The sequence below is a fragment of the Anolis carolinensis genome, unplaced genomic scaffold, assembly GCF_035594765.1.
Source record: "Anolis carolinensis isolate JA03-04 unplaced genomic scaffold, rAnoCar3.1.pri scaffold_7, whole genome shotgun sequence".
Classification (NCBI taxonomy): Eukaryota; Metazoa; Chordata; class Lepidosauria; order Squamata; family Dactyloidae; genus Anolis; species Anolis carolinensis.
The window spans coordinates 19,886,343-19,910,301 of NW_026943818.1; the positions used below are offsets into that span (position 1 = coordinate 19,886,343).

A 23,959-nucleotide genomic window follows, 5' to 3' on the forward strand; every position below is an offset into this window, starting at 1 on the left:
AATAATATAGTTCAATATAATAATATATCATAATATAATAATTATATATTATATCTTACATGTAATATTACTAATATTATTACTAATGTTAGGTATTGCAGCGGCACAGTGGGTTAAACCCTGGTGCCGGCTGGACTGCTGACGTAAAGTATGTTCTCAAATCACTTCTGACACGATTTTAAAAACTAATAATATTGCAGCATAGTGGTATAGTACAATATACCGGAAATAATATACAGTAGAGTCTCACTTATCCAACATAAACGGGCCAGCAGAACGTTGGATAAGCGAATATGTTGGATAATAAGGAGGGATTAAGGAAAAGCCTATTAAGCATCAAGTTAGGTTATGATTTTACAAATGAAGCACCAAAACATCATGTTAGACAACAAATTTGACAGAAAAAGTAGTTCAATACGCAGTAATGCTATGTAGTAATTACTGTATTTACGAATTTAGCACCAAAATATCATGATATATTGAAAACATTGAATACAAAAATGCGTTGGATAATCCAGAACGTTTGATAAGCGAGTGTTGGATAAGTGAGAGACTACTGCATTTTTATTTTATATTATTGTTATATTTTGTTTTTATTATTTTAAATTATTACTATTTTATATTATTTTATTCTCCCAACAACCCAGATCTCTCTTATTTTGTGTGGTGTTGTTGTTGTTGTTGTTGTTGTTATTTCCCCCTCCCAATAACCCTGCAAAGTTATTTATTATTTCTTCTTTTTTATTATTATTATTATTATTATTATTATTATTATTATTATTATGGATAAGTGAGACTCTACTGTAATTATATATTATATATTACATGTAATATTACTAATATTATTACTAATATTAGGTATTGCAGTGGCACAGTGGGTTAAACCCTTGTGCCAGCTGGACTGCTGACCTGAAGTATGTTCTCAAATCACTTCTGACACGATTTAAAAAACTAATAATATTGCAGTATAGTGGTATAGTACAATATACCGGAAATAATATATCACGTTATAAAGTGTCTGAAAGCTTTGGGTTATATATACATATGGGTGGATGACTGACATACAGATACTGTAGTTTGTGAGGTAAACTGCTTGGCCATTGCTTGCACCATTGCTAATGGGAGGTGCCGTTTGTTAGGACAGTAGCTAAGGGAGGAGGAGACTGATTGGCCGTTGCTTAGGTCTTTAATTTTACCTTTCTCAGGTGTGCCAGGTTTGTGAGAGTAGGCTTAAAACAGCTCACAATGTCTGAGAATGCCTGCCATAGATGTGGGTGAAATGTCAAGAGAGAATACTTCTGGAACATAGCTACACAGCCCGGAAAACACACAAGAGGCCCCACCCCTGCCCCGGCCCCGCCCTTTAGTCCTAAAAGGCCTCTCAGGAGAGATATAGAGGCTCAGCCCTGTCTCGGGCTCTTGGGAAGAAGCCCCGCCCCCAACCCCTAGCCCCGCCCTTTAGTCCTAAAAGGCTTTTCAGGAGAAATGTAGAGGCTCAGCCCTGTCTTAGGCTCTTGAAAGGAAGCCCCGCCCACACCCCTAGCCCCGCCCTTTAGTCCTAAAAGGCCTCGAAGGAGAAGTATAGAGGCTCAGCCCTGTCTCGGGCTCTTGGGAAGAAGCCCCGCCCCCACCCCTAGCCCTGCCCTTTAGTCCTAAAAGGCTTTTCAGGAGAAATGTAGAGGCTCAGCCCTGTTTTAGGCTCTTGAAAGGAAGCCCCGCCCACACCCCTAGCCCCGCCCTTTAGTCCTAAAAGGCCTCTCAGGAGAGGTATAGAGGCTCAGCCCTGTCTCGGGCTCTTGGGAAGAGGCCCCGCCCCCACCCCTAGCCCCGCCCTTTAGTCCTAAAAGGCTTTTCAGGAGAAATGTAGAGGCTCAGCCCTGTCTTAGGCTCTTGAAAGGAAGCCCCGCCCACACCCCTAGCCCCGCCCTTTAGTCCTAAAAGGCCTTTCAGGAGAGGTATAGAGGCTCAGCCCTGTCTCGGGCTCTTGGGAAGAGGCCCCGCCCCCTTCCCTAGCTCCGCCCTCTGAATCCCAAGAAGCATCTCAGGAGAGGTATAGATTCTCAGCCCTGTCTCAGGCTCTTGGGAAGAGGCCCCGCCCACACCCCTAGCCCCGCCCTTTAGTCCTAAAAGGCCTCTCAGGAGAGGTATAGAGGCTCATCCCTGTCTCGGGCTCTTGGAAGGAAGCCCCGCCCCCTTCCCTAGCTCCGCCCTCTGTGTCCCAACAAGCGACTCAGGAGAGGTATAGATCCTCAGCCCTGTCTCGGGCTCTTGGGAAGAAGCCACGCCCACTCCTCTAGCTCCACCCCCTGCGTGTCCTAACAGGTGTCTCAGGTGCTCAGCCCTGTCTCCGGCACTTGGGAAGAGGCCCCGCCCCTCCTCTGGCTCCGCCCCCGTGTCCTAATAGGTGCCATCACCGCCCCCCTGGATCACTCCAGCGCCCACTGGGGGGCGGTATTGCCCACTTTGACATTATTAGACCTTGGATTGTATATGAACAAGACTGTTTCTGATGATCACGTGAAAGCTCAGTTAGTGCAAAATCCAGACTCCACGGCCAGGATATGTATTTCCTGTGGATAAGAAGAGGCAGCTAAGATTTCAACCCAAATGGTTCAGCAGATTTCCCTGTACATTTCATGTAAGTACGGCTCCTGGCCGGCTTGCACAGCCAAGCGGTTTTGGCCCGTGAAGCAACCTGCTTTCCTCTGCTGGCCTGCAACCTTCTCGGAGGGGAAGCTCTGCTTCCCTGCAGGAAATGACTGAGCGGAGTGAGGTTCCTCCAGAGCACAAAAGCCGGGCGTCCCGCATGCGAGGCGGCTGGAGATCTCATCCAGGGCCAGGATGGTGCTGTCGGAGGGCCTGCCGCCCCTGTCCCCGCTCTCCTTGAAGGCCTATGGCACCATGGGGGAGCCCTGGGGCCCCACCAAGACCCCCACCCGAAGGTCCTACCTGGTGGTGGCCGTGCTGTGCTTCCTCAACCTGGTCAATTACATGGACTGGTTCCTCGTGGCAGGTGAGTCCTTCCTCCAATTGTAGATTGAAGGGACTCATGAATGCCATGACGTCCGAATCATCGAATCACGCTACGTAACCAAATTCGAAATATTAGAAAGTGTCCTCTCCTGTTCAGTTGTGCAGCCTTTACTTTGAAAGGAGTTGTTCTACTCCAGAAACTAGGTTGAAGTGGTTGAAACCCGATGATGTTCAGTTGCTGATCAGTTTGTTTGTTATGCAGACAGGGTTGAAAAGATTAGGAAAGGGTTAAGGGAGAGACAGTGGGCGGGGTCATGCAAATTCCACACCAATGGAGAGAGTCAAAAACACTGGGATGTCTGTGGTGGAGGAAAAACAGAAAATCTAGGGCCATTGGTGCTTCCTGAATAATGGGAGCTATAGCCATTTGTGGAAATGGGAGCTTGCCTGTGAAAGTGGACACCCCAACCACACACATAGATATTTTAACTTTTATTATGTGTATAGATAGATATTATTAGTACAGTAGAGTTTCACTTATCCAAGCCTTGCTTATCCAAGCCATTTTTGTAGTCAATGTTTTCAATATATCGTGATATTTTGCTGCTAAATTTGTAAATACAGTAATTACAACATAACATTACTGTGTATTGAACTACTTTTTCTGTCAAATTTGTTGTATAAAATGAAATTTTGGTGCTTAATTTGTAAAATCATATGCTAATTTAATATTTAATAGGCTTTCCCTTAATCCCTCCTTATTATCCAAGATATTAGCTTATCCAAGCTTCTGCCGGCCCGTTTAGCTTGGATAAGTGAGACTCTACTGTATTATTCATATTATATTGCACTGTAGATAAATTGTAGGGGTGATAAGGAAATACGATGTATATATTCAGTTTTATCATATTTATTTATTGTATTATTATACGTGTTTTATTTTAACTTGCTACATTGTGTATAATCAAGCCTTATCAAGCCTTGGTGTTTGGTTTGGTATTCGGATATGGCCTAAGGGCTAATCAATACATTTCTTGATTTTATATTACATTATATAATATTATTAGTATTATTATATTATATATTATTAGTATTGTTATAATCCTTCTGGAACATGGCGATACAGCCCGGAAAACTTACAGCAACCCATAATATATCTACAGTAGAGTCTCACTTATCCAAGCTAAACGGGCTGGCAGAAGCTTGGATAAGCGAATATCTTGGATAATAAGGAGGGATTAAGGAGAAGCCTATAAAACATCAAATTAGGTTATGATGTTACAAATTAAGCACCAAAACATCATGCTATACAACAAATTTGACAGAAAAAGTCATTCAATACTCAGTAATGTTATGTTGCAATTACTGTATTTACGAATTTAGCACCAAAATATCACGATGTATTGAAAACATTGACTACAAAAATGCGTTGGATAATCCAGAACATTGGATAAGCGAGTGTTTCATAAGTGAGACTCTACTGTGTATATATATATACTGTATATATATATATATACACACACACACGCACATACATATACATACATACACACACAGGCTTTCCCCGAGTTACAAACATCTGACTTACAAATGACTCCTAGTTAAGAACGGGGCTGAGACAACAGGAAAGGAGAGGACTCTACCTTTAGGAGGGAAGGGAAATCTACTTCTGAAATAATTATTATCATTATCATGGATCCTTCCTCTGTTGCAGGGGTGCTTCTCGACATACAACGATACTTCGGACTCGTAGACAGCACGGCAGGACTGTTGCACACAGGTAAAACTTCCTTGGATTCACCTGTAGTTTGGAAATGTTGGACTAACTTGGTAGGTGGAACGAACGGGGCCAAAACAAATCTCAACAGGGATAAATGTGTCTACACACTAGAGTTAGTGCCGTTTGACACCACTTTGATAACTGTGGCTCAGTGGTTCCCAACCTGTGGGTTCTCAGGTGTTTTCGCCTATAATCCCAGCCAGTTTACCAGCTGTTAGGATTTCTGGGAGTTGAAGGCCAAAACATCTGGGGACCCACAGGTTGAGAGAAACTGCTGTAAGCGGCGGTCTTCCTTCAGGGTCCAAATGCCAAAGGAAACAAGGAAAGCGGTGTCGTCAGAGAACAGTCATTTTGCAAGGCCTTTTGTGGAAGACCGCAGTTTCACGGTGAAGCGGAACAGACAGGATGTGGCTTCGGGGTGCAAAATCCAGCTTCCTGAAAAAGGATGGCGTTTCATTTTTTTAAAAATAGTATTTTTGCTTAATTTCTATGCATAGCGAACACCTTTTTCCCTGTATACCTTTCCTGTGTGTAGGGGGAGCAGGAGTCCAATCTATCTATCTATCTATTTATCTATCTATCTGGGGAAGGCTGGATAAAATTACTTTGTAAGACTAGCATTCCCGAAATCCTATGCTGACTGCTGCTGCTGGTGATACTTTACAGGACTGATCAATGCGATGATCTTGGCTCTCCTTTGACTCTGCTTTTCCCTCCACCACAGTTTTCATCCTCTGCTTCTTGTTCTCGGCACCACTCTTTGGGTTCTTGGGAGACAGATACAACCGGAAGATCATCCTCGGGGCGGGAATCCTGCTCTGGTCTGGCATGACCCTCGGCAGTTCGTTCATCACGGAGTCGGTAAGGGAGAGGCAAACGTGGGCCTCGCGATTACAGTCGGATTGCGATGGTGCATAGGTTTGGTCAAAGCCTTCTCTTTTAGGTCTTCTAGTGTGACTCTATGCTCAGCTTCTGGCAGAAGTTGAAAAACTCTAACCCAGTGGTTCCCAAACTTATTTGGCCTACTGCCCCCTTTCCAGAAAAAATATGACTCAGCGCCCCCTGGAAAGGGGGGCGTGACTTAGAGGGGTGGGCGTGGCTCCTGCTCAAGAGGGCGGGGCTGAGCCTCTCCCCAAGATGCAGGGCTGGGAGGGGGAGGTGGGCAGGGCCACAAATGGGCGGCCAGGACTGGGATGGGTGGAGTTACGAGCTCTGAGGCAGGGCTGAGCTTCTATCCCTGTCCTGCAGCGACTGCCAGGACACAGGGGGCGGGGATAGACGTAGGGGGCGGGGCCTCTTCCCAAGTGCCTGACGGGGCTGAACCTCTATACCCCGCCCCCGTGTTCTAACAAGCACCTCAGGGGAGATATACAGAGGTCCTTTAGGACTCTAAAAGGCCTCTCAGGAGAGGTATAGAGGCTCAGCCCTATCTCAGGCTCTTGGAAGGAGGCCCCGCCCCCTTCCCTAGCTCCGCCCTCTGTGTCCCAACAAGCACCTCAGGAGAGGTATAGATTCTCAGCCCTGTCTCAGGCTCTTGGGAAGAAGCCACACCCACTCCTCTAGCTCCGCCCCCTGTGTCATAACAGGTGTCTCAGGGGCTCAGCCCTGTCTCCGGCACTTGGGAAGAGACCCCGCCCCTCCCCTGGCCCCGCCTCCGTGTCGCTCCAGCGCCCACCAGGGGGCGGTAGCACCCACTTTGGGAATCACTGCTCTAACCCTTCGAGAACACCATCCAGTCCCTCCCGACAGATGGCCACCCATCTGTCGGGAGTAACCTCCAGAGAAGGAGACTCCACCACACTCCAAGTATTGATAGGTATGGTCGAACGGGTCTTTCACAACGGTGTCATCCCTTGCTGCAGATGGCCTGGCTGTTCTTTGTCTCGCGGGGCCTCGTGGGTGCTGGTACTGCCAGCTATTCGACCTTGGCACCCACCCTCATCGCCGACCTGTTTGAGAAGGACCACCGGACTTGGATGCTCTCTCTTTTCTACATCTTCATTCCAGTCGGAAGGTAAACCTGCCTCCTGGGGATCAGGAGCCGCACTAGGAGGAGTAGTCTTGCTATGCCATTGATAAGAGTCCCAACAATGCTGGTGATCTATGCGAATGCGACCTTGTTTTCCCTTATGGCAGGTCCTAGGCATAAGATCCCAGCACTCTCCAAGGTGCTCATTAGATTTGATGGCGCATGAGAACCGAGTCAATACAGATAGTTTGGCCTGGTGTCAGGGAACATTACGTTGTTGCTGTGTGTCTGTGCGCATTACTCCGGCAAGGCCTTTGGGCATCAACGCCAGTTCTTTTTTCCACTGCAGCGGCCTTGGCTACATCCTGTCTTCCGGAATGGCCCAGGCCACCGGTCACTGGAGCTGGGGCTTCCGGGTGAGTTTTCTTTCTTCTCCCAAGATCAGTTCTGTAGGTTTGTTCTTAATTTGGATTTGTATGTAAATCAGAGCAGGGACCTTTTTGAAGTATATACACTAGCTGTGCCTGGCCACGTGTTACTGTGGCATCGCCCTAAGTGAGGTTTTGTTTGTGGAAGCAAGTATGAATGTTGTAATTAGCCACCTTGTATGGGCTTGCATCAAAGCGTGGTTGTTTCCTCCCTGGGGGAATCCTTTGTTTGGAGGTGTTAGCTGGCTCTGGTTGCTTCCTTATACCCTTATTTTCAGAGTGTTGTTCTTTATTTACTGTCCAGATTGTAGAGTTGTTTAAATGGTAGCTGCCAGGTTCATTTTGATGGTTACCAGGAACCATAATAATAATAATAATAATAATAATAATAATAATAATAATAATAATACATCACACAGTCCTAGACACTTGGGAAGTGTTCGTCTTTTGTGGCCAAATTTGGTGCAATTTGGTCCAGTGGTTTTGTTGTTTACTCCATGGGAATTATGCACATTACATATTATTATATATATATATGTATGTATGTATGTATGTATGTATGTATATGCATTTCTCTTCTGATGGATAGATTTCTCCCTGTTGTCTCAGCCCCATTCTTAACTAGGACTTGTTTGTAAGTTGAGTGTTTATAACTTGGATACAGATATATATATATGAGGTAGATATCATACCATAGATTTGGGACCCCAAAGTCCAACCCCCTTCTGCCAGGCAGGAAGGCACCATTTGATTCCTCCCGACAGAGGGCCATCCAGCCATAGATAAGACTGAGGTACAGGCAGTCCTCAAGTTAGGAATAAGACAGGTTTGTTTTTGTCGCAGAAACTATGTTGAATTGGTTGAGACTTGATGAGATAGTCATTGAAAAACTAAAGCAAAATATGCTATAGCAGAATAATGTCCATCAGTCCCCACAAAAACGTTTTGCCACTTTAAGAAACTTTTATCATCTTTTTATGATAGAACTAATTAGTGCAAATTCTGTTAGATAGGCCTCAATTTTTCCCATTGTTTAATTGGACTTTTCATTGTTAAAAGTAATCTGTCATCTGTAAACAGATTTGTTTTATATTTTTCCTTTATTCCTATTCCTTTTATACTCCTCTCTTCTCTTATTACGTTATCTATGTTTTTATGATAGAATCAATTAGGAAATGACATTTAAAATCCGGGAACAAAAATTGTGTGACATAGTGTAACCACAAGCTTTGCAAACACAATTGAGACCTGGCTGCTCTCGTCGGTGCAGGTGACCCCTTGCATGGGAGCCGTGGGCCTGGTCTTCCTCATTTTCCTGGTCCCCAAATCGGCCAACGCTTCAGCGGAGAAACTGGAAGACAACGATGTTCGTGGTGGAGGCTCCACTTGGCTCCAAGACGTCTCCTCTCTCTGCAAAAAGTAAGATGCTCCTCACTGCTGTTGTGTTATCAAATGGAAAATGTATGGGCCTAAATACACCAAAGGCTATCTGGCAGTGGATGGTAATATCATGTACTTGAGATGAAATGCATTGGAGTCCATTCATTATGGGACTTTCTGCATCCGCCAGGGGGCACTCTTGACTTGCAGAAAACTGCCCCTTAAGTCCAGATATTTATTAATTCCAGAAATGCTGGTCTTTGTGTGCATCTACACTGCAGAACGAACGCAATTTGGTACCACTTTCACTGCCATGGTTCTGAAACGTTAGAGGTTGCCGTTTGTTTTCACAGATAAGGCCCAACACCTATGGAAACTGACTTGGGTGGCCATCTGTCGGGAGGGATCGGATGGTGTCTTCCTTTAGGGCAAAAGTGGGTTGGATTGGATATCCCTTGGGGGTCCCTTTCATCCCTCCCATCTTTAGGATTTTAGGATATTCTTTATTATTTATTTATTTTTCAGGTTTCATAATAATAATAATAATAATAATAATAATAATAATAATAATAATAATATATTTCTTACCTGACTCTCCACAGACAATTTACAGTTACAGATCATGACGGGGAGGGGGGCCTAGTTAGGGTATATCTAGATGCTGTTTTTATGTTTTAGTATCTTAATAGTAATGGTTTTAAATTAGAATTATATGTTGATTGTTTCTATTGATTTTATGTTATGTTTTATTTACTTTGTATAATGAAGCATTGAATTTTTGCCTCAATGTATATGGTACGCCGCTCTGAGTCCCCTGAGAGGTGAGAAGAGCGGGATAGAAATGAAGTTGATAATAATAACAATAAAGGGAAATTAAGTTTCACAAGGAAGCTCTGAAGCATTGTTACAATGTTGCCATGTTTTTTTAAAATGGAGTTTCAAAAAGCAAGACTGCCACTTTGAACAGATAATAATAATAATAATAATAATAATAATAATAATAATAATAATAAATACAGTAATAATAATCTTCTGTGGGTCAGGGTACTCTTGTCTCACAGATTATTATTATTATTATTATTATCCATTCAAAGTGGCAGTTTTGCTTTTTTAAACTACATTAAAAAAAACCTGCAAAAGTATTGGAGAATGAGCATGCAAAGATATGTGGGACTTCTGAATCCAGACTGACAAAGTTTATGGAACACAACACACCAGACATCACAGTTGTGGAAAAGAAAAAGGTTTGGATCATTGATGTTGCCATCCCAGGTGACAGTCGCATTGACGAAAAACAACAGGAAAAACTCAGCTGCTATCAGGACCTCAAGATTGAACTTCAAAGACTCTGGCAGAAACCAGTGCAGGTGGTCCCGGTGGTGATGGGCACACTGGGTGCCGTGCCAAAAGATCACAGCCGGCATTTGGAAACAATAGACATTGACAAAATTACAGTCTGCCAACTGCAAAAGGCCACCCTGCTGGGATCTGCACGCATCATCCAAAAATACATCACACAGTCCTAGACACTTGGGAAGTGTTCGACTTGTGATTTTGTGATATGAAATCCAGCATATCTATCTTGTTTGCTGTGTCATACAATAAAATATTTCCTTAATCCCTCCTTATTATCCAAGATATTCGCTTATCCAAGGTTCTGCCAGCCCGTTTACCTTGGATAAGTGAGACTCTACTGTATATGGAGGGACGTGATTTCATGATTTTGAGATTTCGTGATTTTGTGATGATGTGATTTTGCAATTTTGCGATTTTGCAATTTTGCGATGATGTGACATTGCAATTTTGCAATTTCGTGATGATGTGATTTTGCAATTTTGCAATTTCACGATTTCGTGATATTGTGATGATGTGATTTTGCAATTTTGCGATTTCGCGATTTTGTGATGATGATAACCTAATTTGATGTTTAATAGGCTTTTCCTTAATCCCTCCTTATTATCCAAGATATTCGCTTATCCAAGGTTCTGCCAGCCTGTTTAGTGAGACTCTACTGTATTATTATTATTATTATTATTATTATTATTATTATTATTATTATTATTATTATTATTATTCTTACCTGACTCTCCACAGACCATTTACAGTAACAAAGGGAAATTAAGTTTCACAAGGAAGCTCTGAAGCATTGTTGCAATGTTGCCATGTTTTTTTTTTTAAAAAAATGGAGTTTTAAAAAGCAAGACTGCCACTTTAAACCGATGATGTTGCTCTATCCAGGATCAGATGAGATGTATTGTTAACAGAGGCTGAATGGCCATCTGTCGGGAGGGATCGGATTGTGTCTCCTTTCCTGGCAAAATGGGGTTGGACTGGGTAGCCCTTGGGGTCCCTTACAACGTTAGGATTCGATGCTTCTATGATATAGATTTTTAGCAGAAGCTGGATGGCCATCTGTCAGGAGGGATCGAATTTGTTAATGTGGGATTTGTGTATTGGTAGCGTTTAAATAAAATTTGTGTCTGGCATGAATTGCATACAGGTTGCATCACCCAGAGTATGCTATAGTCTGTAAAGAGTTAATGACTGAGAAGCTGTGTTGACCTTGATGTGTGGCTGAAACCTGGGGAGTATCCAGACTCAAGTGTATTTGTACATTACTGATTGCGTCAGTTGAGATCTAGCTCTGTTCTGAGTTAGAGTGAAAGCCAAGCCTGTGTTCATCTGCAATTCTGTTTGTCTTGTATAGTAAAACTTTGTACATACTTTTTAACATTGTTTCTGACGTCTCTTCGTTTCTGCGCTCCATTGACAACATACAACTGCTGCTACGCTGCGAATTACTCCGACAGAATTGTGTCTTTCTGCCAAGCAAAATGGGGTTGGACTGGGTGACCCTTGGGGTCCCTTCCAGCACTAAGATTCCACGATTCTGTCCCAAAAGTTGTTTCCAACGAAAGCCAACCCAAAAGTGAAACATATCCCCAAAAGGAGAAGTTTGTTGTGGAATAAAGGGATTTCCACTGCTGTTTTCTTTGCAAACTTGTGACTCTCTTGTTGCCGTTGCAGTCGAAGTTTCCTCTGGTCCTCGCTGGGGGTGACGGCCATGGGCTTCGTCACGGGGGCCCTCAGCTTTTGGATCCCCGTCTTCCTTTATCGAGCTCAGCTCGTCCTTCATTGGATCCCGCCGTGCGAGAAAGTGGAAACGTGCAACACATCCAACAGGTGAGTATATACGGTATATTTGGGTCGGCTTATACTCGAGTATATATGGTACATTTATTATTTTTCTCTACTATTATTGGTATCATTACATTTATTATTCTTCTCTATGATTATCATTTCATTCATTATTTTATTCGGGTCAGCTTATACTCGGATATCTATGATACATTTATTATTTTTCTCTACTATTATTGGTATGATTACATTTATTATTCTACTCTATGATTATCATTACATTTATTATTTTATTCGGGTCGGCTTATACCCGAATATCTATGGTACATGTATTATTTTTCTCTACTATTATTGGTATGATTACATTTATTATTCTATGATTATCATTACATTTATTATTTTATTCAGGTCGGCTTATACTTGAATATCTATGGCACATTTATTATTTTTCTCTACTATTATTGGTATGATTACATTTATTATTCTACTCTATGATTATCATGACATTTATTTTTTTATTCGGGTTGGCTTATACTCGAATATCTATGGTACATTTATTATTTTCCTCTACTATTATTGGTATGGAATTAATTATATATATGTTTTCAAGGTTTTATAATGTGTTTTAACAATTTTATTAATGGATCTGTTTATATTGTTTTGTTTTTATGATTTCATTTTGGGCATTAAATTTTGCCAATTTTTGTAAGCCGTCCTGAGTCCCCTCGGGTGAGAAGGGCGGGGTATAAATGTTGTAAATAATAAATAAATAAATAAATAAATAAATAAATATGATTGCATTTATTATTCTACTCTATGATTATCATGACATTTATTATTTTATTCAGGTCGGCTTATACTTGAATAACTATGGTACATTTATTATTTTTCTCTACTAATGTTGGTATTATTACATTTATTATTCTACTCTATTATTATCCTTACATTTATTATTTTACTTTCTTATTACTGTTACTACTACATTTATTTTACTCTATTTTTATTATTATCGATACATTGATTATTTCACTGATATTGTTATTACATTTATGATTTCACTGATATTGTTATTATTATATTGAGTATTTCACTGATATTGTTATTATTACATTTATTATTTCACTGATATTATTATTACATTTATGATTTCACTGATATTGTTATTATTACATTTATGATTTCACTGATATTATTATTACATTGATTATTTCACTGTATTTATTATTATTCTTACATTTATTATTTTACTCTATTATTATTAATAGGCTACATAAGCACATTTACACTGAAGAAGATGAGAACAATGATTTAATCAGAGTCTTAAATTACAGTTTTATGTAAATATTTAAAAACATTTAATCTACCGATGCCTCAATTAATTTAATTTTATTGGTATCTATATTTAGTTTTGAAATTTACCGCTCTCGGCTTATACTTGAGTCAATGTTTTCCCAGTTTTTTGTGGTAAAATTAGATGCCTCGGCTTATATTTGGGTCGGCTTAGACTTGAGTATATACGGTATCTACTTATCTCTCTGTTTACCTGTCCACTAGCCGTATATTTGGAGGAATTACGATTGCGACAGGTATTTTGGGAGTCGTGACTGGAGCGGAAGCAGCCAGGCGGTACAAGAAGATCAACGCAAAAGCTGATCCTCTGATCTGCGCTCTTGGGTCGTTGGCTTCGGCACCGTGTATGTACCTGGCCATCATGTTGGCACAGGACAGTATCCTGGCTACATATGTAAGTGGCGAGAAAATATTTACCAATTTGTTGGAAAGTTGTCCTGCTTTCCTCCCAGCTTGGGACTTCTTTTCCAAACGTTCCCACCTTACTTAAAACTGGCTGCAAATATTATGGAATTTAGACTATAATTATTATATTTTCGATTTGGAAAATACATTATATAAAAGGATCGTTTGGGGTGGGGTCCTGTGTTCGGTAACACAAATGCACGGCTTTATTACACTCATAAACAAATGGCAACATGTTCACCCCTTGCAAAAAATGGGTCACTTCGGAGAGCTTTTGGGCTCCTTAGGCAGCTTTTGAGGATGAAATTGGTCATTTTGGAGAGCTTTTGATGACTGTATTGGATACCTTTGGAGAGCTCTTGAGCATAGTGTTGGATACCTTTGGAGAGCTTTAGAGAATGGCTTTTTGGAGAGCTTTTGTGGACTGTATTGGATACTTTTGGAGAGCTCTTGAGCATAGTGTTGGATACCTTTGGAGAGCTTTAGAGAATGGCTTTTTGGAGAGCTTTTGTGGACTGTATTGGATACCTTTGGAGAGCTCTTGAGCATAGTGTTGGATACCTTTGGAGAGCTTTAGAGAATGGCTTTTTGGAGAGCTTTTGTGGACTGTATTGGATACCTTTGGAGAGCTCTTGAGCATAGTGTTGGATACCTTTGGAGAGCTTTAGAGGATGGCTTTTTGGAGAGCTTTTGTGGACTGTATTGGATACTTTTGGAGAGCTTTTGAAGGATAGCATTGGATACCTTTGGAGGGTTTTTGAAGATAGCTTTGGATACCTTTGGGGAGCTTTAGACGGTTTTTTGGAGAGCTTGTGAGGATAGCATTTAACATCTTTAGAAAGCTTTTGAGGATGATATTGGACATCTTTCGAGAGCTTTTGAAGATAGCATTAGGTACCTTTGGAGAGCTTTTGAGGGATGCATTGGATACCTTTGGAGAGCTTTAGACGATGGCTTCTTGGAGAGCTTTTGATGATAACATTTAACATCTTTGGAAGCTTTTGGGGATGATATTGGACATCTTTCGAGAGCTTTTGAAGATAGCATTAGGTACCTTTGGAGAGCTTTTGAGGGATGCATTGGATACCTTTGGGGAGCTTTAGACGGTTTTTTGGAGAGCTTGTGAGGATAGCATTTAACATCTTTAGAAAGCTTTTGAGGATGATATTGGACATCTTTCGAGAGCTTTTGAAGATAGCATTAGGTACCTTTGGAGAGCTTTTGAGGGATGCATTGGATACCTTTGGGGAGCTTTAGACGGTTTTTTGGAGAGCTTGTGAGGATAGCATTTAACATCTTTAGAAAGCTTTTGAGGATGATATTGGACATCTTTCGAGAGCTTTTGAAGATAGCATTAGGTACCTTTGGAGAGCTTTTGAGGGATGCATTGGATACCTTTGGGGAGCTTTAGACGGTTTTTTGGAGAGCTTGTGAGGATAGCATTTAACATCTTTAGAAAGCTTTTGAGGATGATACTGGACATCTTTCGAGAGCTTTTGAAGATAGCATTAGGTACCTTTGGAGAGCTTTTGAGGGATGCATTGGATACCTTTGGAGAGCTTTAGACGATGGCTTCTTGGAGAGCTTTTGATGATAACATTTAACATCTTTGGAAGCTTTTGGGGATGATATTGGACATCTTTCGAGAGCTTTTGAGGATAGCTTTGGATACCTTTGGAGAGCTTTAGAGCAGGGGTCCTCAAAATTTTTAAGCAGAGGGCCGGTCCACGGTCCCTCAGAGTGTTGGGGGGGGGGCAGACTATATTTTAAAAACAAATATGAACAAATTCCTATGCACACTGCATATGGCTTATTTGTAGTGCAAAAAAAAAAGGCCAATGAAATGTTATGGTTTGCAAAGGCACTGTGCTATATTTGTGTGTTAACTGGAAAATGAAGTGCATGAAGCCGACTGGCTGAACCTGCAAAGACCTGTAATTTGATTCAAAACTGTTTATGTTCTGCTGCTGGAGAACCAGTTTGAACAAATTTTTGTTCAGTGTGAGTCTGTGTGAGTACTGCCTGGGGAAGATGGCTCTGTACTCAGAGAGTCCTTGCTATTTCTGAGGCCTTGTTTGCTACTGGGAAAAGAGGATGAAGAACCAGGACCGTATTCTTCACTGAAGGAGATTTATGGACTGAAAAAGGACTGTTTATGACTGCTGGGTTTCTGTAAGCAATCAGAGGGACCATTGTGAATACCATTGTTCTTTGGATCTCTTGGAATGAGTAAAGTTCTTGTATTATTTGTTCTGCAAATCTGAGCATTGTTCTGCAGGGTGACTCTGGGCTCATGGGCACATGTAAGAGCTTCCGTTTACCATCTACAAAGCGCAACACGAAATTGTATCCAAATTGTATTGAATATTTAAAAATAAGAACAATTTTAACCCACATAAACCTACCAGGATTTCAATGGGAAGCGTGGGCCTGCTTCTTGCTGATGAGATAGTCAAGTTAATTAGGATGGTTGTTGTTGTTAATGTTGTTGTTGTTGTTGTGTGCCTTCAAGTCATTTCAGACCTAAGTCTAAAACCGAAGGTGGGGGCCAGATAAATGACCTTGGAGGGCCGCATGTGGCCCCCGGGCCTTAGTTTGGGGACCCCTGCTTTAGAGGGTAGTCTTTTGGAGCACTCTTGAAGATATCATTGGATACCTTTTGAGGATAACATTGAATAATTTTGGAGAGCTTTTGATTTAGCATTGGACACTTTTGGAGAACTTTGGAGGATCGCATTGGATACCTTTGGAGGATAACACTGGATACGTTTGGAGAGCTTTTGCGGAATGCATTGGATACCTTTGGAGAGCTTTAGAGGATGGCTTTTTGGAGAGCTTTTTGAGGATAGCATTTAACATCTTTGGAAGCTTTTGGGGATGATATTGGACATCTTTCGAGAGCTTTTGAGGACAGCTTTGGATACCTTTGGAGAGCTTTAGAGGGTAGCCTTTTGGATCACTCTTGAATATATCATTGGATACCTTTTGAGGATAACATTGAATAACTTTGGAGAGCTTTTGATCTAGCATTGGACACTTTTGGAGAACTTTTGAAGATAGCATTGGATGCCTTTGGAGGATAACACTGGATACCTTTGGAGAGCTTTTGAGGACAGCATTAGATGCCTTTGGAGAGCTTTTGAGGGATGTGTTGGATACCTTTGGAGAGCTTTGGAGGGTGGCTTTTTGAAGAGCTTTTGACGATAACATTTAACATCTTTGGAAAGCTTTTTGGGGATGATATTGGACACCTTTGGAGAGCTTTTGAGGATAGCTTCGGATACCTTTGGAGAGCTTTAGAGGATACCTTTGGGGAGCTTTTGAGGATAGCATTTAACATCCTTGGAGAACTTTTTGAGGACAGCTTTGGATACCTTTTGACAGCTTTAGAAGATCGCTTTTTGGAGAGCCTTTGAGGATGATATCAGACACCTTGGATAGCATTTGAATGTGGCATTGGGTATCTTTCATAGTTTCCTGAAACTTCAAACTAAACCCTAGAGTGGATTCACCTCTCCATTGACACAAGAGCTCCCAACCCTCATCTTGTTTTGTGTATGTCTTCATGTGGTTTTCCTAGAACGTTCTGTTCAATTCACAGCATTTTCCCCTCTTCTTTTATCATTTATATCCACATTCCAGATCTTCATTGCCCTTGCCGGATTTTTCCTCTCTCTCAACTGGGCCGTGGTGACTGACATCCTCTTGGTGAGCGTTGGCTCCTTTTCTGTCATATTGATTTGGCTGATAACCTGATTGGTCTATTCTTAGCTCTCTTTAGGCCTGTAGCCAGGAACGTGGAAGGAAAGCAAAGGAAGACAACGTTATACAAAAGGCAGGGAGCGCCACAAGGAAGCCGCAGCTCCGAATCGGCCGGGCCTGAGCACATAACAGCGGGAGCGCTCTCTCATTCATAGGGCCATAGAATGATGGGAGTTGTAGTTGAGCAAGGTCTTTAAAGAGTGCCAAACCACAAACAAAAGGATTGCTATTTCTTTTTTTTTGTAATCTAAGAGAATTTTTCTCAGGATTTCTAGGTACAGTAGAGTCTCACTTATCCAAGCCTCGCTTATCCAAGTTTCTGGATTATCCAAGCCATTTTTGTAGTCAATGTTTTCAATATATCATGATATTTTGGTGCTAAATTCGTATACAGTAAACATAACATTACTGCGTATTGAACTGCTTTTTCTGTCAAATTTGTTGTAAAACATGATGTTTTGGTGCTTAATTTGTAAAATCATAACCTAATTTGATGTTTAATAGGCTTCTCCTTAATCCCTCCTCATTATCCAAGATATTCGCTTATCCAAGGTTCTGCCGGCCCGTTTATGTTGGATAAGTGAGACTCTACTGTATATGGAGGGATGTGATTTCATGATTTTGAGATTTCGTGATTTCGTGATGATGTGATTTTGCGATTTTGTCTTTTTGTGATGATGTGATTTTGCAATTTTGCGATTCTGCGATTTCGCGATTTCGTGATGATGTGATTTTGCAATTTTGTGATTTCGCGACTTCGTGATGATGTGGTTTTGCAATTTTGTGATTTCGCGATTTTGTGATGATGTGATTTTGCAATTTTGTGATTTCACGATTTCGTGATTTCGTGATGATGTGATTTTGCAATTTTGCGATTTTGTGATGATGTGATTTTGCAATTTTGAGATTTCGTGATGATGTGATTTTGTAATTTTGCAAATTCACGATTTCGCGATTTCGTGATGATGTAATTTTGCAATTTTGCGATTTTGCGATTTCGTGATTTCGTGATGATGTGATTTCACGATTTCGTGATGATGCGATTTCGCGATTTCATGATTTTGTAATGATGTGATTTTGCAATTTTGCGATTTCGCAATTTTAGAACAATCAAAGGCATAGTCAGCCAAGACCAGTCCTAGTTGAGCTCTTGCTGGGGGTTTATTTGTTTTTCTGTTTCTGAACCTGTCTCTCTTTATCCTCCACAGTACGTGGTGAAGCCCGCCTGCCAGTCGACCGCGGTGTCCCTGCAGATTTGTGTCAGCCACTTGCTGGGGGACGCTGGGAGCCCCTACCTCATTGGCATCGTGAGTTGGGAGCGGGTCAGGGAGGGAGGGAAAGGAAGATTTCTCTTTGCGCCTTCCCTTTTCATCTCCCGCTTTCTCTAGCCATGGGGAGGTGCTCATTTTCAAGCCGAGGAGCCCGTTGTCCATGGACACATCCATGGGCGCCTTTATTACCTTCCAGCTGAAGCAGTACCTATTTATCTACTCACATTTGAATGTTTTCAAACTGCTAGGTTGGCAGGAGCTAAGGCTGACAGCAGGAGGTCACCCTGACCTGCAGCTTCGAACTGCCAACCTTGAGGTCAGGATAAGGGCCACGGAGGGTTTCCCCATTTCCCCCCAGATTGCGGATGCCATCCAAGGCAAACAAGGAGATCGCACCTTCCTCTGGGACTTCCGGAGCCTGCAGTACAGTTTTGTCCTTTGCGTCTTCGTGGGAGTCCTGGGCGGAGGCTGCTTCCTCATGACCGCCCTCCACATCGAGGAGGATCAGAGCGAAGCGGCCGCCTCGGCAGCCTCAACGGTCCAAGGTAAGGGCCACCATCCTCCTCTTCTCCATTGTGTCTCTCCCTTCTGCCATAAAAGACACCATCCGATCCCTCCCGACAGATAGCCACCCAGCCTTGGTTAAAAATCCGTAACATAGAATCATAGAATCACAGAGCTGGAAGAGACCCCAAGGGCCATCCAGTCCAACCCCTATCTGTCATGTAGGAAGACACCATCCAACCCCTCCTGACAAATCCAAACTCTGCTAATAATAATAATAATAATAATAATAATAATAATAATAACAATAATATTGGATCCTAGAGTTGGAAAAGATCCCAAGGGCATCTGGTCCAACCCCTTCTTTCTGCTATGTAGGAAGACACCATTCAATCCCTCCCAACAGATGGCCAACCAAGCACTAGTAATAATAGTAATAATAATAATAATAATAATAATAATAATAATAATAATAATAATAATAATACAGTAGAGTCTCACTTATCCAAGCTAAACGGGCCGGCAGAAGCTTGGATAAGCGAATATCTTGGATAATAAGGAGGAATTAAGGAAAAGCTTATTAAACATCAAATTAGGTTATGATTTTACAAATTATTCACCAAAACATCATGTTATACAACAAATTTGACAGAAAAAGTAGTTAAATACGCAGTAATGTTATGTTGTAATTACTGTATTTATGAATTTAGCACCAGAATATCATGATATATTGAAAACATTGAGTACAAAAATGGCTTGGATAATCCAGAAGCTTGGATAAGCGAGGCTTGGATAAGTGAGACTCTACTGTAATAATAATAACAACAATTTTAGAGTTGGAAGAGACCCCAAGGGCCATCTAGTCCAACCCCCTCCTTTCTGCCATATAGACACCATTCAATCCTTCCCAACAGATGGCCAACCAAGCTCTGATAGTAATAATAACAACAACAACAACAACAACAACAACAACAACAGGATTCTAGAGTTGGAAGGGACCCCGAGGGCCATCTAGTCCAACCCCCTTCTTTCTGCCATGTAGACACCATCCAATCCCTCCCAACAGATGGCCAACCAAGCTCTGATAATAATAATAATAATAATAATAATAATAATAATAATAATAATAATAATAATAATAATAGGATCCTAGAGTTGGAAAAAACCCCAAAGGCCATCTAGTCGAACCCCTTCCTTCTGCCATGTAGACACTATCCAATCCCTCCCAACAGATGGCCAACCAAGCTCTGATAGTAATAATAATAATAATAATAATAATAATAATAATAATAATAATAATAGGATCCTAGAGTTGGAAGAGACCGCATGGGCAATCTAGTCCAACCCCTTCTGACATTATGCAGGAAAAGCATGACGTTTGCTCTTAACTAACACTGGGCATCTTCTTTGCAGGCACCGATAACAAAAATTACATCTCTCACGAAGAAGGTCTCTGAGGCCGATGCCATAATGTGACTCAAAGCTCAAGATGGAGAAGAATGGAATATCAACACATGGACTTCCTCGCATGGGGCTTTGATGACAAACATTCCCTCTAAATCCTCAAGGGGGACGCGATGGCCATCTTCTCCAGTGCGTCTACACTGTAGAGTTAATGCAGTTTGGCAGCACTTTAACTGCCGTAGTTCAGTGCTATGGAACTGCAGGACTTGTCCTTGTACACGCTCCCCACAAACACCACGATTTAGCAATATGAGCCGTAGCAGTTCATATTGATATTCATGCCTGTGTTAATACTAAAGTCCAGATGTACTTAGTGCCACAGGATACTGGGAGTTGCAGTCTGGTGTGGCCAGGAAGGCTAAAACTACAACTCCCATTATACCTTTTGCATTCTAAATGTGTGTTTTCCAATCAGTTATTTTTAGTCTGGGAATGACTCATAAATATTGATGCCATCTCCCTTGCAATTTCCCTTGCTTTTTGTAAACATTAATTAGCAATTTAATTAAGAGCGCAAATTGAGGTTTCTGTTCGGAGAATGCAAGGTTTTTACGGAGAAGACTGTCTCAGACCATGAGCTAATCCTTTCTATCTATACACTGCCCTGTTGTGGTTGCATCTAAGCACTGCATATATTCATCCCTAGAGGCTAATAGCTAATCCTTTCTATCTCTACACTGTCCTCTTGTGGGTACATCTGAGCACTGCATATATAGAGAGGCTAATATCTGATCCTTTCTATGTATACATTGCCCTCTTGTGGTTACATCTAAGCATTGCATACATTCATCCCTAGAGGCTAATAGCTAATCCTTTCTATCTATTGACTGCTATCTTGTGGGTACATCTGAGCACTGCATATATAGGCTAATATCTAATCCTTTCTATGTGTACATTGCCCTCTTGTGGTTGCATCTAAGCGCTGCATGCATGCATCTTCAAAGGCTAGTAGCTAACCCTTTCTAACTGTCCTCTTGTGGCTGCATCCGAACAATGCAAATATCCATCCCTAGAGATTAATAGCTAATCCTTTCTATGTATACATTGCCCTCTAGTGGCTGCATCTAAGCACTGCATACATTCATCCCTAGAGGCTAATAGCTAATCCTTTCTATCTCTACACTGTCCTCTTGTGGCTGCATCCGAACAATGCAAATATCCATCCCTAGAGACTAATAGCTAATCCTTTCTATGTATACATTGCCCTCTTGTGGTTGCATCTAAGTGCTGCATACATGCACCTTTAGAGGCTAGTAGCTAATCCTTTCTATCTCTACACTGTGGTTGCACCTAAGCATTACTAGAGGTGAATAGCTAATCCTTTCTATCTCTGTACTGCCCTTATGTGGTTGCACCTAAAGCACTGCATGCATTCATCCCGAGAGGCTAGTAGCTAATCCTTTCTATCTCTACACTGCCCTCTTGTGGGTACATCTGAACACTGCATATATATAGAGACTAATATCTAATCCTTTCTATGTATACATTGCCTCTTGTGGTTGCATCTAAGCGCTGCATACATGCATCTTCAGAGGCTAGTAGCTAATCCTTTCTATCTCTACGCTGTGGTTGCACCTACGCATTACTAGAGGCGAATAGCTAATCCTTTCTATCTCTGTGTTGCCCTCAAGTGGTTGCACCTGAGCACTGCATGCATTCATCCCGAGAGGCTAGTAGCTAATCCTTTCTATCTCTACACTGCCCTCTTGTGGGTACATCTGAGCACTGCATATATATAGAGGCTAATAGCTAATCCTTTCTATCTCTGTGTTGCCCTCAAGTGGTTGCACCTGAGCACTGCATGCATTCATCCCGAGAGGCTAGTAGCTAATCCTTTCTATCTCTACACTGCCCTCTTGTGGGTACATCTGAACACTGCATATATATAGAGGCTAATATCTAATCCTTTCTATGTATACATTGCCTCTTGTGGTTGCATCTAAGCGCTGCATACATGCATCTTCAGAGGCTAGTAGCTAATCCTTTCTATCTCTACGCTGTGGTTGCACCTACGCATTACTAGAGGCGAATAGCTAATCCTTTCTATCTCTGTGTTGCCCTCAAGTGGTTGCACCTGAGCACTGCATGCATTCATCCCGAGAGGCTAGTAGCTAATCCTTTCTATCTCTACACTGCCCTCTTGTGGGTACATCTGAGCACTGCATATATATAGAGGCTAATAGCTAATCCTTTCTATCTCTGTGTTGCCCTCAAGTGGTTGCACCTGAGCACTGCATGCATTCATCCCGAGAGGCTAGTAGCTAATCCTTTCTATCTCTACACTGCCCTCTTGTGGGTACATCTGAACACTGCATATATATAGAGGCTAATATCTAATCCTTTCTATGTATACATTGCCTCTTGTGGTTGCATCTAAGCGCTGCATACATTCATCCCTAGAGGCTAATAGCTAATCCTTTCTATCTATACACTGTCCTCTTGTGGCTGCGTCCGAACAATGCAAATATTCATCCTTAGAGACTTAATAGCTAATCCTTTCTATCTCTACTCTTCAAACCAAAGGGAAGTTCATTCGAATGTGTTAAACCTCTTTATACTCCTTAAATCTCTTCCATCGGATATATTTCGAGTCATTTTCCACCTTTTTTTGGCTTGGAAAAAGCAGTCCTGCCTTCCCTGGGTGTTTACCATTCTCAGATAAATCATGAATGAAAAGCAAAAGGCTTTTTTTCTTTCTTTCGGGAAACCAGAAACACTCGTCTTCACAGTTTAGCACCTTCCTTCCATGCGAAGCGTGTTTCTCCTTCCGTGAATAGAAGCAGGTGTTAATTTGAACTTGAGAGTAAAAGAGAGAGAACCATTGAGAAACATCCAAGACTGTCTGTTTTTCCTCTACCACAGACATCCCAGTGTTTCTGACTCTAACCCTAATTTGCATGACCCCGCCCACTGCCTCTCCCATAACCCTTTCCTACTCTTTTCTATGGCACACAGCAAACAGAGGAATTGGACCTGGCTTACTTACTTAATAATAAACTTATTATTATTATTATTATTATTATTATTGCAGGGGCGGCTCAAGCGGTAAGCGAACTACACATTTGCGGGAGTTGAGGTGCATCCTAGAGTTGGAAGGGACCCCAAAAGCCATCGAGTCCAGGAAGAAAAGGCACAATCAAAGCACCCACAACAGATGGCCATCCAGCTGCTGTTTTAAGAAGCCTCTAGAGAAAGAGCTTTGAACGGATCCCAAAGCCAAGATCCCAGGAAGGCGGCTCTCAAATATTTATACGGATCGTAAATAATGGATTGGTGGCAAAAAACGTCAAAAAACAAATCCCGCAAAGCGTCTTGTTTTGTGCGTTCTCAGGAAAGGAACGAGGTGGCACATGGGGTTGTTGTGTGTTTTCCGGGCTGTTCCAGAAGCATTCTCTCCTGACGTTTCGCCCACATCTACGGCAGAAGTTGTGCGGTACACGATGGCACATTTCTCAATGGTTTTTGAAGCATCGGCATCAGGAAAAGCAGTCGTGTTTGGCGACAGAGGATTCGATCCATCCTAAGCTTCCTTGTC

At 41.8% G+C, this 23,959-nt stretch overlaps 1 protein-coding gene across 2 annotated transcripts; it reads left to right on the top strand.

Annotated features, from left to right (window-relative positions):
* spns3 (SPNS lysolipid transporter 3, sphingosine-1-phosphate (putative)) lies at window positions 1-23,959 on the top strand. Of its 2 annotated transcripts, XR_010000320.1 has the most exons (13): window positions 1-3,013; window positions 4,688-4,753; window positions 5,478-5,614; window positions 6,616-6,767; window positions 7,072-7,138; window positions 8,421-8,569; window positions 11,558-11,713; window positions 13,223-13,412; window positions 17,066-17,131; window positions 18,394-18,492; window positions 18,815-19,001; window positions 20,374-20,553; window positions 23,456-23,959. XR_010000320.1 is itself a non-coding variant. In XM_062960671.1 (12 exons), exons 1-12 carry the CDS (start codon window positions 2,842-2,844, stop codon window positions 20,415-20,417), a joined length of 1,485 nt encoding a protein of 494 aa, XP_062816741.1. In that variant the 5' UTR covers window positions 1-2,841; the 3' UTR covers window positions 20,418-23,437. The 2 variants fall into 2 exon arrangements, 1 of the variants encoding a protein (XP_062816741.1); XM_062960671.1 differs by lacking the exon at window positions 23,456-23,959 and having other exon boundaries at window positions 20,374-23,437.